The sequence below is a fragment of the Rutidosis leptorrhynchoides genome, chromosome 3, assembly GCF_046630445.1.
Source record: "Rutidosis leptorrhynchoides isolate AG116_Rl617_1_P2 chromosome 3, CSIRO_AGI_Rlap_v1, whole genome shotgun sequence".
Taxonomy (NCBI): domain Eukaryota; kingdom Viridiplantae; phylum Streptophyta; class Magnoliopsida; order Asterales; family Asteraceae; genus Rutidosis; species Rutidosis leptorrhynchoides.
This window is the reverse complement of record NC_092335.1, coordinates 13,329,916-13,347,821: the sequence shown is the minus strand read 5'-3', so window position 1 is coordinate 13,347,821 and position 17,906 is coordinate 13,329,916. Positions and strand designations below refer to the sequence as shown.

General features: G+C 34.2%; 1 protein-coding gene across 1 annotated transcript; it reads left to right on the top strand.

Annotated features, from left to right (window-relative positions):
• The first annotated feature begins 16,998 nt into the window (after positions 1–16,998).
• On the top strand, positions 16,999–17,906 carry LOC139899683 (uncharacterized). The gene is made up of 3 exons (XM_071882529.1): positions 16,999–17,082; positions 17,247–17,492; positions 17,667–17,906. The coding sequence occupies exons 1-3, from the start codon at positions 16,999–17,001 to the stop codon at positions 17,904–17,906; spliced, it is 570 nt and encodes a 189-aa protein (XP_071738630.1).

The following is a 17,906-nucleotide window of genomic DNA, read 5'->3' as shown; positions in this document are numbered from 1 at the left end:
TTTCTTGAGGTTGGATGATCACCTTACAAGATTGGAAGTGAGCTAGCAAACTTGAAAGTATTCTTGATATTATGAAACTAGAACTTTTGGAATTTATGAAGAACACTTAGAACTTGAAGATAGAATTTGAGAGAGATCAATTAGATGAAGAAAATTGAAGAATGAAAGTGTTTGTAGGTGTTTTTGGTCGTTGGTGTATGGATTAGATATAAAGGATATGTAATTTTGTTTTCATGTAAATAAGTCATGAATGATTACTCATATTTTTGTAATTTTATGAGATATTTCATGCTATTTGCCAAATGATGGTTCCCACATGTGTTAGGTGACTCACATGGGCTGCTAAGAGCTGATCATTGGAGTGTATATACCAATAGTACATACATCTAAAAGCTGTGTATTGTACGAGTACGAATACGGGTGCATACGAGTAGAATTGTTGATGAAACTGAACGAGGATGTAATTGTAAGCATTTTTGTTAAGTAGAAGTATTTTGATAAGTGTATTGAAGTCTTTCAAAAGTGTATAAATACATATTAAAACACTACATGTATATACATTTTAACTGAGTCGTTAAGTCATCGTTAGTCGTTACATGTAAGTGTTGTTTGGAAACCTTTAGGTTAACGATCTTGTTAAATGTTGTTAACCCAATGTTTATAATATCAAATGAGATTTTAAATTATTATATTATCATGATATTATCATGTATGAATATCTCTTAATATGATATATATACATTAAATGTCTTTACAACGATAATCGTTACATATATGTCTCGTTTAAAAATCATTAAGTTAGTAGTCTTGTTTTTACATATGTAGTTCATTGTTAATATACTTAATGATATGTTTACTTATCATAGTATCATGTTAACTATATATATATCTATATATATGTCATCATATAGTTTTTACAAGTTTTAACGTTCGTGAATCACCGGTCAACTTGGGTGGTCAATTGTCTATATGAAACATATTTCAATTAATCAAGTCTTAACAAGTTTGATTGCTTAACATGTTGGAAACATTTAATCATGTAAATATCAATCTCAATTAATATATATAAACATGGAAAAGTTCGGGTCACTACAACACAAACCCTAGATTTCTAAAAATTTTGAAGTTTTTGACTCCAAATCATGTTAAATAGCATCAATCTAGGATATACATGCATAAAATACTAACAATTTAACACTAATTGCACTAGAAATTAACAAAATTGCATTAGGTAAAAAATTGGTAATTATCACAAAAACTAGGAATTTATAGAGTTTAGGGGTGTAATTTTTACCATTTTGCTGAAGAATGAGAATCTAGGCATGATTAGAGCAAGAAAAATGACGAATTACGGTGGATTTTGGTGAATTTTGATGAAGATTTGAGAGTATTTTCGTATGTGTTGTGTGGTGTTGGTGTGAGGCAGAAGCAGGTCGACTGGGACTTTTGTGTCTGGCCTGATTTCCAGGGCCATGCGATCGCATGGAGTTGGAGTGCAATACCCATGCGATCGCATGGGTATCCGGAACAGTGTTTTCAGCTTTTTTTTTTAATAAAACCTTATACTTTATAAAACATAAAATTAATAAAATTTTAAAAATTTGTTTCTTTTTAGGATGAGGGCATTTTGGATCGTTGTCCTAGTCCGTCTCTCGACAAAATTTTAAAATTTGTCAATTTAAAGCGCGGTTTTAAAAGCAAAGATTTTTGGGTTTTTTAATGTTTTTGGCATACTTTAATTCAATAAGATTAAAAATAATGATAATAAAAGTTCTCGTCCCTCCCTCGGGTAAAGCAATTTCGGTTCAGCGATCTAGTCTTCAACTCACGACGAATTTTAAAAATCATATTTTTAACTTAGCGAAATAAAGTAAATTTTTGTTTTTAAATTCACACCAAACTTAAATTTAAAATGCATAAAATTAAAAATTCACACCAAACTTAATTAAAAATTCATATTATTAATTCACACCAAACTTATATTATATTTTTGTTTTTATACATACAAACTTATATTAAAAAGATTAATTTTTCAAATATTTACAAACTTAAATATATTAATTTTACAAAGTTCAAAATATTAATTTAATATTTATATATTAATTTTAAAAACATGGTAAAAAATAAAATTAAAAATCTTTTTGGCTTTTATCCCACTTTAATCAATCAAATATTATCAAAAATATACGCCCCTCTTTTCGGTAAAGTAATTTCGGTTTCATGACCTAATTTAACTCATGACGAATTTTTGAAATATTTTGGGTTGATTGATTAAAGAATTTTATACCTTAAGAATAAACGTTAAATTTCGCAGTGATGTAATAAATTTTTGTATGATATCAATAATTTCGGTCGCCAAACCTAATTTCATTCAATACCAATTTAATACTTTATAGCGAACAAATTAGCGTTTATTATCAAAAGGTTAAAAAAAAAATAAAAAAAAAATTAAAAACTGTACAGACTTACCTGTGAGATAGTATTCTTAGTTATATGATCTATCCCATTCATAAGATAGTCGGTTTAATTGGTTTTCCATAGCTACAAAGGCGTAACCTCGAGCATTCAGTGTTTTTTCTTCTAAACATATGAACGGTCCATCTCTGCATAAAGTAACAAATTCGGTATTTGAATAGGTTTGATTATTTGAACATTTACCTCCATGTGACCATTTTCCGCATTTGTGACATCTTTCAAGGTGTCGTGCTCTTCTTTTCGCTGCGGATTTTGATTTTCCTTTACCAAATTGTAACTTATTATCTTCGCATCTGGATTCTTTTCTTACTCCGTCCAATCTTTCTCTGATTACTGATACTATTTCACTCGGAAGTGTGTCATTATTACGTTTAGTGATCAAAGCGTGCAGCATTAGACCATGGTTTAGTTCACAGGAAGTCTTCATTTCGTAAAAACCTAAAAAAAATAAAAATTCAGAATGGGGGGAGAAGACTAGTTCTTTAGGGTCTGTTAGGGAAAGACCATTCGGGTTCCATTTTCGAGAACTACACGAAAACAGAAAATCTAACTCTAACAGAAATACATATTATCCTTTAAAGACTTGATTCTCCCCATACTTTGTTAGCTGTGGTATCGAAATTGTGATTAACTTCGTTGTCGACTTCCATCGGATTATCTATGTAATGTTTAACTCTGTGACCATTAACTTTAAATTCAATTCCATTTGAATTTATTAATTCTATCGTTCCGTATGGGAAAACTCTTTTGACTATGAATGGTCCAGACCATCGTGATTTCAATTTTCCTGGAAATAGCTTCAATCGTGAATTGAAAAGAAGAACTCTGTCTCCTTCTTTAAATTCTTTTGAACTTCTGATTCTTTTATCATGCCATTTCTTCCTTCTTTCTTTATAGATTAACGAATTTTCGTATGCTTCATGTCTTAATTCTTCTAATTCGTTTAATTGACTTAATCGTAGACGTCCGACTTCATGTAAATCAAGATTACATGTCTTCAAAGCCCAAAATGCTTTGTGTTCAATTTCTACTGGAAGATGACATGCTTTTCCGTAGACGAGTTTAAAAGGTGTGGTTCCAATTGGAGTTTTGTAGGCTGTTCTAAAAGCCCAGAGTGCATCCTCCAATTTAATGGACCATTCCTTCGGATTTGATCCTACGGTTTTTTTTAGAATACGTTTTAAAGATCGGTTGGTATTTTCAACTTGTCCACTTGTTTGTGGATGATATGCGGTGGAGATTTTATGAGTTACTCCATATCTTTTAAGAACTTTCTCAAGTTGATTATTACAGAAATGAGTACCCCGATCACTTATTAAAGCTTTCGGTGTTCCAAACCTTGCAAAAAGACGTTTTAAAAAGTTGACTACAACTCGTGCATCGTTAGTTGGGAGAGCTTGTGCTTCCGCCCATTTAGATACATAATCAATGGCTACGAGAATGTAGAGATTATTATGAGATTTTGGAAATGGACCCATAAAGTCAATACCCCAAATGTCAAATACTTCACATACTTGAATGACATTTTGTGGCATTTCATCACGTTGACTTATTTTTCCGGCCCTTTGACAAGCATCACAGGATTTGCAAAGAAGGTGAGCGTCTTTGTAAATTGTAGGCCAATAGAATCCAGCATCATAAACTTTTCTTGCTGTTAGTTGAGGCCCATAATGCCCTCTTGTTGGTCCTGTGTGACAATGGTTTAAAATTTTACTAGCTTCATCTCCGAATACACATCGGCGTATTATTCCATCGGGACAACTTTTAAACAAATGTGGATCTTCCCAGAAATAGTGTTTTATATCACTTAAGAATTTCTTTCGTTTTTGGTACGATAATCCTTTTTCAAGGAATCCACATACTAAGTAGTTTTCATAGTCTGCAAACCATGGAATTTCAGTATAATCTATCTTCAATAGATATTCATCAGGAAAGTTGTCTTGTATGGCCGATTCATTTAGAACTTCTAATTCGGGATTTTCAAGACGAGAAAGATGATCAGCAGCGAGATTTTCTGCTCCTCTTTTATCTCGGATTTCAATATCGAACTCTTGTAAGAGTAAGATCCAACGGATTAATCTTGGTTTGACATCTTGTTTCGAAAATAGGTATCTAAGAGCAGAATGGTCGGTATAGACCACCGTTTTTACTAGAACGAGATATGAACAAAATTTGTCAAAAGCAAAGACAATAGCAAGGAGTTCTTTTTCAGTAGTTGTATAGTTCGTTTATGCTCCTTGTAACATCTTACTAGCATAATATATAGGTTGAAATCGTTTTTCAATCCTTTGTCCTAAAACGGCTCCCATTGCAAAATCACTTGCATCGCACATTAGTTCAAACGATAGATTCCAATTTGGTGTTATCATGATCGGCGCATTAGTGATTTTCTCTTTAAGAATATTAAAAGATTTGATACATTCATCTGAAAAGATGAATGGAGCATCCTTTTCTAGGAGTTTATTCATAGGAGTGGCAATTTTAGAAAAATCTTTTATGAAACGTCGGTAAAAATCGGCATGCCCTAGAAAACTCCTAACTCCTCTAACATTGGTGGGATGTGGAAGTTTAGCAATTGCATCTACTTTAGCTCTATCCACTTCAATTCCTTCCTTTGAAATTTTATGTCCAAGAACGATGCCTTCTTTAACCATGAAATGGCATTTCTCCCAATTAAGTACTAGATTTGATTGTTCGCATCTAATCAGCATTCGTTCAAGATTAGCTAGACATGATTCAAATGTATCACCGAAGACTGAAAAGTCATCCATGAAAACTTCCATGCATTTTTCTATCATGTCGTGAAAAATCGCCATCATACACCTTTGAAAGGTTGCAGGGGCGTTGCAAAGTCCAAATGGCATGCGTTTGTAAGCAAAAGTACCATAAGGGCACGTGAATGTGGTTTTCTCTTGATCTTCGGGTGCTATTGGAATTTGAAAATATCCGGAAAAACCATCAAGAAAACAATAGTAACTATTTCCGGCTAATCTTTCCAACATTTGATCAATAAAAGGTAAGGGAAAGTGATCTTTTCTGGTGGCGTCATTTAATTTTCTATAATCAATACATACACGCCATCCTGTTACAGTCCTAGTAGGAATAAGCTCAATTTTTTCATTTGTAATGACAGTCATGCCACCCTTCTTAGGCACGCATTGAACTGGGCTTACCCATGGACTATCAGAGATTGGATAAATTAAACCTGCATCTAGCAGTTTAATAATTTCTTTTTTAACTACATCTTGCATATTCAGATTTAGTCTTCGTTGGCGTTGCACATACGTTTTATGACCTTCTTCCATAAGGATTTTATGTGTGCAATACGAAGGACTTATTCCTTTAATATCATGAATCTTCCATGCAATGGCTGGTTTATGAGCTTTCAACACAGAAATGAGTTGTGATTTCTCATTTTTAGTAAGAGAAGACGATATTATTACAGGTAATTCAGATTCACCATGTAAATAAGCGTATTCCAAATGGTTTGGAAGTGGCTTTAACTCTAATTTCGGAGGTTCTTCTATTGATGATTTGTATCGATATCTGTCTTCTTCTTTTAGCATTTGAATTTCTTCTGTTGTTGGTTCATATCCATTAGCTATAAGTGTAGCTAACATTTCAGCTTCATCAATTGGTTCATTACCTTCTCCTAAAGAACATTCTCCTGTTCCTTGTAATTCTAGAAATTCTTCTAGCAATTCTGCATGTGAATCTATAGTTTGAATATAATAACATGTATCAACTGAAAAGGTAACACTCTCATCCTCTATACTTAGGGTCAGTTTCTTACCGAACACGTCTATCATTGCTTTAGCCGTGTTTAAGAATGGTCTTCCTAATATGAGAGGAACTTGAGAATCTTCTTCCATGTCCAGAACAACAAAATCTACTGAAAATACTAAAGTACCAACTTTAACTAGCATGTTCTCCATTATCCCTCTAGGATATTTTATTGATCGATCGGCTAGTTGTATACTTATTCTGGTTGGTTTCAATTCTCCAAGGTCTAGTTTAGTGTATAGTGAATACGGCATTAAATTTATACTAGCACCTAAGTCTGCCAATGCTTCTATTGAACTAAGACTACCCAGAAAACATGGAATTGTGAAACTTCCTGGATCAGATAATTTTTCTGGTATCTTATTCAACAGCACTGCTGAACAATTAGCATTCATAGTAACAGCCGAGAGTTCTTCCATTTTCTTTCTATTTGAGATTAGATCTTTCAGAAATTTAGCATATCTAGGCATTCCTGAAATCACATCAATGAAAGGAAGATTTACATTTATCTGTTTAAACATATCCAAGAATTTGAATTGCTCGGCTTCAAGTTTCTCTTTCTTCATTTTACTCGGGTAAGGAAGTGGTGGTTGGTATGGTTTAACATAAGGTTTAGTCTTAACTGTGTTATCTTCATTAACCTTTTTAACTACCGGTTCTTTTTCCTTATCTTGATCAGGTTGTGGTTCTTGTGGAGTAGGAATAGCTTCATCAGAAGTTACAGGTATTTCAGGTGGTTTAAGTGTTGTACCACTTCTTGTGGTAATGGCTTTAGCTGTTTCATTCCGGGGGTTTGCATTTGTATCACTAGGTAGACTTCCCGGTTTTCTTTCACCTATTAACCTTGCTAGGTTACTTACTTCTTGTTCCAAATTTTGAATAGAAGCTTGTTGATTTCTAAATGCTTGAGCATTTTGTTCATTAGTTTGTTTCTGAGATGTGAAAAACTGCATTTGAGATTCAACTAGCTTCGTCATCATATCTTCTAAATTCGGCTTTTTATCATCGGGTTGTGGTGGTTTGTTTTGAAAATTAGGTCTTTGCTGATTGTAAGTATTATTGGATACTTGTTGATTGCTAGGACCTTGTTGGTTGTTGTATGGAATATTTCTATTATAATTCTGGTTTTGATTGTAGATCGGTCGTGGCGGTTGATAATTATTCTGATAATTATTTCCAGGCCTTTGGTTTAGATATGAAACATTCTCTCTTTGTTCCATTGTTAATTCAATACTGAGACAATCTTTTGTCAAATGTGGTCCTCCACACTGCTCACAACTAATTCGTATAGAGTGAATATCCTTAGTCATCTTTTCCATTCATCTCTCGACAGCATCTATCTTTGCGGAAATGGAATCTAAGTCATGGCTAGAATCGGCTCTAGCTGCTTTAGATGATCTAACGATATCTTTTTCTTGGTGCCACTCATATGAGTGGGAAGCAGTGTTATCAATAATTTTGTAAGCATCAGTTTCGGTTTTCTTCATAATGGAACCACCAGCTGCTATATCGGTGTCTTTTCTTGTAGTGATGTCGCATCCTTGGTAGAATATTTGTACTATTTGACAGGTGTCTAAACCATGTTGCGGACATCCTCTTAATAACTTTCCAAATCTTGTCCATGCCTCATATAGAGTTTCATTTGGTTTCTGTGTGAACGTAACAATTTCTCCTTGAAGTCTTACGGCTTTAGATGCCGGAAAGAATTGTTTAAGAAAATTTTCAACTAAAACGTCCCATGTATCGATTGCCCCTTCAGGTAACGATTCCAACCAATCTTTGGCTTCTCCCTTTAAAGTCCAGGTAAATAACATGAGATATATCTGTTCATCCTCTACTTCTCGGATTTTAAATAGAGTGCATATCCTATTAAAGGTACGAAGATGTTCATTTGGATCTTCCTTCGGCGCACCACTAAATTGGCATTGATTAGTCACCATGTGTAGAATTTGTCCTTTGATTTCATAATCTGGCGCATTAATGTCTGGATGAGTAATTGCGTGACCTTGGCCAGTGCGTTTAGCTCTCATTCGGTCTTCCATACTTAAAGGTTCCAGATTCTCCATAATTGAATTTGTTGAATCGGAATCACTAGAGGATTCTGATTTAATGGTTCGTTCCTCAACAATCTCTGTTTGAATGATTGGTGGTTCCGGAGGAAAATTTAATGGTTCAGGATCTATGAATCGTCCCTGAATATTCTCCGGATTCTCAATTGTGAGGTCGGGTTCAAAAAATGGATTATCGAAAATTTGAATTGGAGTACTTGGTCGACTGGATGACGATTCTAAAGAAAAATCAACGGTGGTAATATTTGCTAGATGTCTTGATCGAGTTACAGGTGGTGAACGTCTTGCTCGGTGCATTCACTGAATATCCTATTAGTTTTTAAAAGGAAAGAAAAAATTATATAAGTTATCCAATTAATAGACTTTTCTGATTTTGCCCACGTTTCGAATAGCCAAAAGATGCAGCAGATGGGCAGGATTCGTTTGGTCTCAATATAATTGAGGACTGTTTGGCTCCAATAACCCGGTCCATGTACAAATCCAACTATTACTACGAACCAGAAAATTTTGATGTCTATCAATTTAACTACTTAAAATAAATTTTCGTAATTTTAAGAAGTATAGATAAGAAGTAGAAAAAAAATCTATGTCCTAAAACTAGAATGGCGAGAAATAAGAAAGAAAAAGAGCGCGTCGAAAAAGAAAAAAAAATTGAAAAAGGCGTCGAAAAATAAGAAATAATAAAAAAATGACTTATAGAACTTAAAAACACTCGACTAACCCAACCTTATTACTATCACTAACTTAAAATTATAATCGCAAATTGAGATTACTAATTGGAATGATAATTGATACATAGGTAAAAGGCGTCTAAAAATATTAAAGCTTACAAGTAAAACTATATCCCAAATGGCAATATCTTAAAAAGGTACTAAAACTTAAAAAGGCGTCGCAAAATTCTAAATCACCTAAATCTTAGTCTAAAGAAAAAGCACTTAAGGAATTTTACTTCAAAGCCTAAAAATCTAGAAATAAAAATAACTATGGCAAAAACTATGAATTAAAACTAAATACGAGCGAAAAATACAAAAAATTACGCTAAAACAATTAAAAAGGGACAAAATATAAAAATATACTAAAAGTTGTAAAAATTACAATTTTTATAAAAATATTATTTTTATATTATTTATTTTATAAAACTATTAATTTTACAACTTAATTAAACTAATTTAACTAAATATAAAATAAATTAAAAACTAAAATTAAACTAAATAATAAAATATTAAAACCTAATTAGGGTTTATTAAATAATAATAATAATACACCGTAATAAATGCAGTTTTAGGGTTGCAGTTGGCGTGTCAGACACTCTCATGCGATCGCATGAGTTTATGCCTTCGGGCTCATGCGATCGCATGAGCTGAGGTTTTGGGCCAGGTTACGGGCTGCTACAGTAGCAGGCCCGAGTGTTTTTATATTTTTTTTTCTGTTTTGAATTTTTTGTTTTATATATTTATGTAATATATTTATATAAATTAAATAAAACTTATATTTTTATAAAATAAAGATAAAGAAACTTTTATAGAACTTAAATATTTAACAAACTATTAAAAATATTTATATTTTTATTTTCTTTTTATATTTTTGAATATTTAAAACGTATTTTTACAAATGCGTATTTTTTTTATATGTGTGGCGTTTCGCTTCGGCGTTCCCCGGCAGCGGCGCCCAAAATACTTGATATGCGCAGAGGTATATATAAAATAGCTTATATTTTACAAGGAAATACTATTAAATACGATACAATTTTACACAAGATATTTATTTATTTATTGAATAGATATACTTAAACCTTGCTACAACACTTATAGGCAGTGTACCTAATCGTACAGTAGTGTAGTTTTTAGTAAGTCCTGTTCGTTCCACAGGGAATCTTTTAATCAAAGCTTAACGCTATATTAGTTTAATTTATAAAAATACGAATATATATATATAATTAATATTATTATTTTAAAGGGGGGTTTTTACCGTTTAATGACCGGTTTGTCGATTTTAAAACTTTAGTCGCAGTTAAAACCAAATGTAAAATATTAAATAAATAAAAGACTTAATTTAAAGCGTAAAGTAAATAACGATAATGAAATTGCGATAAATAAAAGTGCGATAAAATAAACTTGCGATAATTAAAAAGTACGATAATTAAAAGTGCAATTAAATACAATAACAAAAAATAAAAGTGCGATAATTAGAAGTGCAATTAAATATAAAATAAAGGAAATTAAATATGAAATAAAAGAATTATGCTTATTTAAACTTCCGTAATCATGATGTTTGACGTGTTGATTTTAGTTTTATGCCCATGGGTTAATTGTCCTTTGTCCTGGATTATTTAATATGTCCGTCTGGTTTTTATCCATAACAGTCCATCAGTCATAAATATAAAGTGCGAGTGTCCTCGTCAAATTATCCTTATACCCGAAGTTAAATATTCCAACTAATTGGGGACTTAAACTTTAACAAGATTTTAATACTTTGTTTAATAATTACACCAGGATGTCGACTGAGTGTAACCCAAGGTTTTAATACTTGGTTATCAATTATGCCAAGTGTCCTTGTGCATAATTTCACCCCTGTTTTAATAATTCTAGTGGCTATTAATCCATTCCCGTGTCCGGTTAAATGAACGATTATTCGTACATATAAATACCCCGCCCATCGTATCCGATCGAGTGTAAATGGTTATTTATAGGGACGCCCAATTGTAAATCTTTATATTAACATTAACAAACGATCATTTAGTTAAACAAATATAAAGCCCATTAATAGCCCATAGTCTAATTTCCACAAGTGTCGTTCTTTTGTCCAAACCCCAGTTATGGTACAAAGCCCAATTACCCAATTTTAATATTTTTAGCCCAACATCATGATTACTTCGGATTAAATAAGCATAATAATAACTTAGCTACGAGACATTAAATTAAAAAGGTTGAACATAACTTACAATGATTAAAAATAGCGTAGCGTTACACGGACAGAATTTCGACTTACACCCTTACAACATTCGCTAACACACCCTTATTATTATAAATTAAAATTAAAATTAAAATTATAATATAAATATAAATATTATACATTGAATGAGGAGAAGAAAAAGATGTGTGTTTTTGCGTCCAAAACTCGCGAACTTTATAGGACAGGCCTGGAAAAAGGGCTCATGCGATCGCATGGGCTTTGCCCTTCAAGGCCATGCGATCGCATGGCCAGCTGGGGAGGCTCACATGCCTTTGTTTTTTCTGCCGACGGTTTTTAATAATATAATATATAATATATAAATAATTATAAGAATTATTTAAATATTATATTATATTTATGTGCATAGTTGACTTGTAATTTTTAGTCCGTTGCGTCTAGCGTTGAGAGTTGACTCTGGTCCCGTTTCCGGATTTTCGAACGTCCTTGCGTACAATTTAATATCTTTTACTTTGCGTTTTGAATCTTGTACTCTTGTAATTCTGAGACGTTTCTTATCATTAATTGGAACCTCTTTGATTATATTTTGTACTTTTGAGCTTTTTGGTCGTTTGCGTCTTCAATTCGTCGAATCTGCCTTTTGTCTTCACCTTTTATTATTTAAACGAATATCACTTGTAAATAGGACAATTGCAACTAAAAGCTTGTCTTTCTTGAGGAATAATGCTATGAAATATATGTTCGTTTTTAGCATTATCAGTAGTCCATGAAATTGACAGCCATTTTGGATAAGCTGTATAATGTGATGTTTTAACTCGAACGAGTGTCCTTGGATCTCTGGGAATTTGATCGGTCCTCCTCGACCTTCAATCAAGGGTTTTGTGTTTTCTGCTAAAGTAACGCGTAACACCATTTGATTTCTGATTCGTTATTCCTCGCGTGCTTTAGAGATTATTACATCTGGATTAAGTACGAAAAACAACGGCCCTGGTCTAGATCGGGTTTGGTTCATACACTGGGTATGCCTTTTTGTTTTTAGATTTTAAGCAGATAAGCTAAGTTCCTAATTTAATCTAAAGCAATCTAAGGTAATCTAAGGTAATCTTAATCTAAAGTAGTCTAAGGTAATCTAATCTAATTATAAGGTAATATAATTATCCTAAGTTTAGATATATTTTTAGTTCTTGCTACTGATTCCCTGGTATTTCGATAACAGAGCTTTGCACGAACCGTTCAACAAACCAAGTGGCCAGGCCGAAGAGGCAGGATCCTTTTGGTTCCAATATAATTGGAGACTGTTCTAAAAATCCAACAACGAAGTCCGTGTATAATTGTCTTTCTTAGACACCACTAAATGTTTGTGAATGAGTTTGATAAAAGCAGTATTGTCTGATACTAGTTCCCCGGAAGCGGCGCCAAAAACTTACCGCTCCTTGATATGGCCGAAACAGACGGTTTTGTTTATGCGGTGTCGTTAGGCCGCAAGGCATCATAATCAACCACCAACATGATGGTAATGGTTTTAAAATTTATATTGACCGGGGCCTAAATCTTACTACTCCTTATTATGAGTAAGCAAAGTATGACCTAGGGTCGTATTTTTTAGATATCAGTAGAATCGAACCTATATTTAAAGCTTAAGATAATTCTAAGGTGCAGGAGTAGTGGTTTGTTACCTAATTTTTGGGTTTTCTAGTTTATAAGATAAAGTAAAGTAAATACGATAAAATTTATAATTCAGATAAGGTTAAAACAAGCGCATGCTATGATTTCATCAGTTACTTTGCCGAGATTATGGAATGTTAGCTTGTGAATAGGAAGTGACCTTGTATTCATTACACTAGACCTAAACACCCCTGTCATAAGACATGTCACTGGGTAATGCGATAGGCTTGAAGATTCTGAATAGACAGCAACGTCCCTTACCCCCGACACCCGTGCAGTCTGACTATAGGCATACACGTTCAGACAGCTCATCCAATTGAGCGACTCGGTTGGGTGACGTATTAACATTCCACAAAGGTCTAAACTTTCTTAAGCATAATGGAATACAGGGTTTTCCATATCCGAGAGACGTGATGTGCTTCGATGCTTTCGTTAATGATTGGGTTTAAAAGATATTTAGGACCTTAAAAAGAGTTCAACCATAAAGAACAACATGGCCAAGTCAAGTTTGACTTCCATGAACACGTTCGGTTATCCTAATGGTCCAATCCTTTATGTGTTTAAACAAACAGTTACTTAATTAACCAAGAATCCCTCAAGCGAGGTGCAATGCCGGAGATCGTGTTATGGTGAAGTGTACTAATCCGCACTGATCGGGTTCCATGGCCTTACTTAGTAAAGGTACAACTTACAACAACCGCTGTGCTTCAGCGTACACGTACGAAGTTTATATGCTTGGTGACTACACTAGCATGGTCTTTGACGGACAACGTACTTGGGGTCTAGTTAGATGTTTCACTATGAAAGAGTCCTCAGTTGGAATCCAAGGCTCGGTGGACTTACTACAACCGGTGTGCCTCAGTCAAACTTACTTTGTATCCGATAGACTTCTCTTACCAAGGGGTAACACAGATAGTGTACTCTGAATCGGAGTTCGCGACTTCCCAATAACAGAGCGAATAACTACATTCTTTTAGTTGGAAAAGCGATTGAGTTTAAAGCATAATCGGAAAGCATCTCGACAACATACACAAGCCATAATATTATTTCGACATTACAACTGACTACGCCATAACATACACTAAAGATAACTACTCGCTAATCATGGCAACAATATCACAAGGCATAATAATGGAAAACATTATATAGAGATAAAGGATAGAACTACCAGTAGATTAAACTTGTTCCAAATACAAAAGTGACAATTTCAAACTCCAGACCGCTCCTAATACAATCTTCGGCGTTCTCCTCCGGGTACTAGGTTTTCCGCACAGAGTTGAAGACCTTGAAAGTATGACTAATATTGTGGAAAGATAAAGAAAGAAGTGAATTGAAGTGTATGTTGAAATGGATGAAAAAGACCCTTTAAATAAGCTTGAATTTTGCCCGCAAATAGCTGACAGGCCATTTGGCAAGCCGTTTGTAGGGCCCGTTTGCCTTGGTCGCCCATTTGCTGAGACCGTTTGCCTTGGGAGTGTGGCAGGCCGTTTGCCATACTGGCAGGCCGTTTGGCAGCCCGTTTGGCTTGCTGATTTGCTGGATCGTAACTTGATTTCTTGTCTTTCACCGTTTTCGCTCTAGAATCTTCGTTTTAGCTCCGATTCTCTTGATTCTTTTTGTACAGTCTTCGCAATCACTTGTTCTTCAATTTTAACCGACGAAGCAGGTATTTGGGTGATAAAGTTTGGAACTTTATTGTTTTTGGGCCTTAATACTGAGCTGAAAACATGACTTTTAAGCCCATATTAAAGATGTTTAAAACCAAGATGAGTAATGGATAAATTCGTACCATCCCCAACTGTGACTCTGTCATTACCTGTATACGAGGTGTGCGAGTTCAAGATAGAAGAAGACGGTGTCATATGAGTGGTAGCACCAGAATCAATGTACTTATCTGGTGTGTTGTTTGTAACATGACAACTAGAGTGGAATGCTCGTGCCAAATTAGCATCAAGAGCAAGAGTGCTACTGACATAGGTTTTTAAATCAGGGTAAGATGAGGCATAATAGCCATTGTTTTGGCATAATTGGCAGTGTGAGAGGGGACGCCTACCACGTCCTCTACCATTAGAAGTATAGCTACGATTATTGTTTCCACAACTTTGGCCACGAGAATAATTATAAAAGTTGCGGTTAGGCTCGGATGAGGATGAACGAGCAACAAAAGAAGCAAAAGGAGGCGTGGCTGAGTGAAAATAATTCATGAATAACTTATGACTTTTAGCTTGTGAATAGATAGCACGAAGTGAAGGTCGTGGTTTGATAGTCCGTTGAGTTGTTGAGAATGTTTCAAACGATGGCCCAAGTCCACATAAAAACCAATGGACCTTATCAGGATCATCAACAGGATACCCTATTGAGGCAAGCTGATCACATAATGTTTTTAACTTCTGCCCATATTCGGTGACAGAAGATGTCCCCTTTTGCAATTGGTGAAGAGAATCTCTTAAGCTATGCATTCGATCCAAAGAGTCATGACTATAATAATCGTCAAGTGAACTCCATACCTCATGCGCAGTTTTAAGACCAAGAATGATAGACATCGATTCCTCAGAAAGTGAGGACTGAAGAATAATACGCGCACGTTGATCCGCTTCTTACCAGACAGCGAACTCAGGGTTAGGAGAAGTAACAGCACCGACGGTAATAGTTGGTGTTGGTGCAGGTTTTGAGCCGTCAAGATAAGGCATCAACTTTTGATAGTCGATTAATGGAAGGACTTGATGCCTCCATAATAGATAGTTTGAGGATGTAAGCTTGATAGTTAACATATGCAGGATGGTATTTAATGAGATAGTACCATCGCGAGTTGATAAAGAAGAAGCAGATTGGCCGACCATGATGAAGAAGAAACACAGTCGGGAGAAAGAAAAAAAGAAGGGGTTTTAGGGTTGGATCAGTTGTTGGCTGATACCATGTAAGTAATGATAAAATTCACCACGTATTAGGGTGTTATCATTGATATGTATATATAGGATACATGTACAAGAATTTGAGGAGATATCAAATACAATAAGCTAATATACACATTCCTAATTTAAGTAATCTTGTCTTTGGCTCCAAGTAATTGATTATCTCGATTATCTCCAATAGTCTAGCAACTGATGAGCAAAAAATAGAAAGACTCAACCTCTTTCAAGAATTAAATTCATATAAGAAAATTGAGGAAATGGATTTATTCCAAAAAGCTAGAGTATAGTGGGATTTGGAAGGTGATGAAAACACAAAATTTTATCACGGATTAATCTATCAAAAAAGAACCAAACAAAATGTTAGAGGCATCATGGTTGATGGTGAATGGATTACGGACCTGAATTATATAAAGAATGCCTTTTCTGATTTTTATAAGGCAAAATTTGAAAGTGTCCCTTCGGTTTCTATTTCTAATAATTTGTTATCTGATAATCGTCTTAATGGAGAGGACAGATTATGGTTGGAACGTGATGTTACAGAATTAGAAATAAAGGAGGCATTGTGGTCTTGTGGTGGTGAAAAAGTACCTGGTCCTGATGGTTTTACATTTTTATTCATTAAACATTATTGGGATTTAATCAAGGGGTACTTAATTCAGTCGATAAAGGATGCTTTTATGTCTTTAAATTATCAGTCGGTTATATGTCTGCTTTTATAACTTTGGTTCCAAAGGTAGATAATCCTATTCTTATTAAAGACTTTCGCCCAATTTCTTTAATTGGTGTTTTTTATAAAATTATCGAAAAGTTGCTTGTTAATCGCCTAGCTAAGGTTGTTGATATAATAGTAAGTTTGGAGCAATCGGCTTTTATAGCAGGCCGTCAAATTCTTGATGGTCCATTAGTTTTAAGTGAGATTATGGATTGGTATAAGGCAAAAAATAAAAAGCTTTTGATCTTCAAAGTGGATTCTGAGAAGGCTTATGATTCGGTCAATTGGGATTATCTTGATACTATGCTATCTAAATTCGGTTTTGGAGATACATGGAGACGATGGATTTGAATGTGTTTAAAATCAGCTCGTACATCAGTTTTGATCAACGGTAGCCCAACAAAAGAATTTGGTCTTAAAAGTGGATTGCGTCAAGGCGATCCTCTTAGCATTTTTTTTATTTTTATTGATCATGGAAGGTCTTCATATTGATTTAAAGGCAGCTACAGATGCAAACTTAATTAAAGGTGCTTGTGTTGGTGTTTCAAATTACACGGTATCTCACTTATTTTATGCGAATGATGCGTTATTATTATCGGATTGGGATGGGGAATCAATAAGTAATATTATGCGAATTCTCAATTTCTTTTATATTGCATCGGGTCTAAAATAAATATCAATAAATCAAATGTGTATGGCATTGGTGTATCTAATTTGGAGAGTGATTTGATTGCTTCACGTTTGGGGTGTAGTCGTGGTACTATGCCTTTTACGTATCTTAGGCTACCAATGGGTATTAATATGAATTTGGTTTCTAGTAGGTCATCTTTAATTCAGAAATTTCGTATAAGATTGTCTAATTGGAAATCAAAGTTGCTTTCTATTGGAGGTCGTGTTACTGTTATTAAATCGGTTCTTGGGAGCTTAGGAATATATTATTTATCTTTGTTCAAGTGTCCCGAAACGGTTTTAAAAGAGTCAGAGCGCATCCGTTGCTCTTTCTTTTGAGGTGTCAATGAGGGACAAAAGAAAATCCACTGGGTCAAATGGGATAATGTCTTGGCTAATTTCGATAAAGGTGGTATGGAGATTGGAAGCCTAAAAGCTTTTAATCTTGCTCTTATGTTCAAATGGATATAGAGATTTTGCTCGGATCGTAAAGGAATATGGTCGAATGTTATTATTGCTATTCATGGTAGCAATGGTGGTATCAATGATGAGTATAATGGCAGACTTGGTATATGGAAAAATATGATAAAATCTTTTATAGCGGCCCAAAATTCTGGTTTGATACCAAGACATCCGATTCGATTTAATGTTGGGAAAGGTGACAAAATCAAATTTTGGAAGGATATTTGGATTGGTGATGAGCCTATGTAG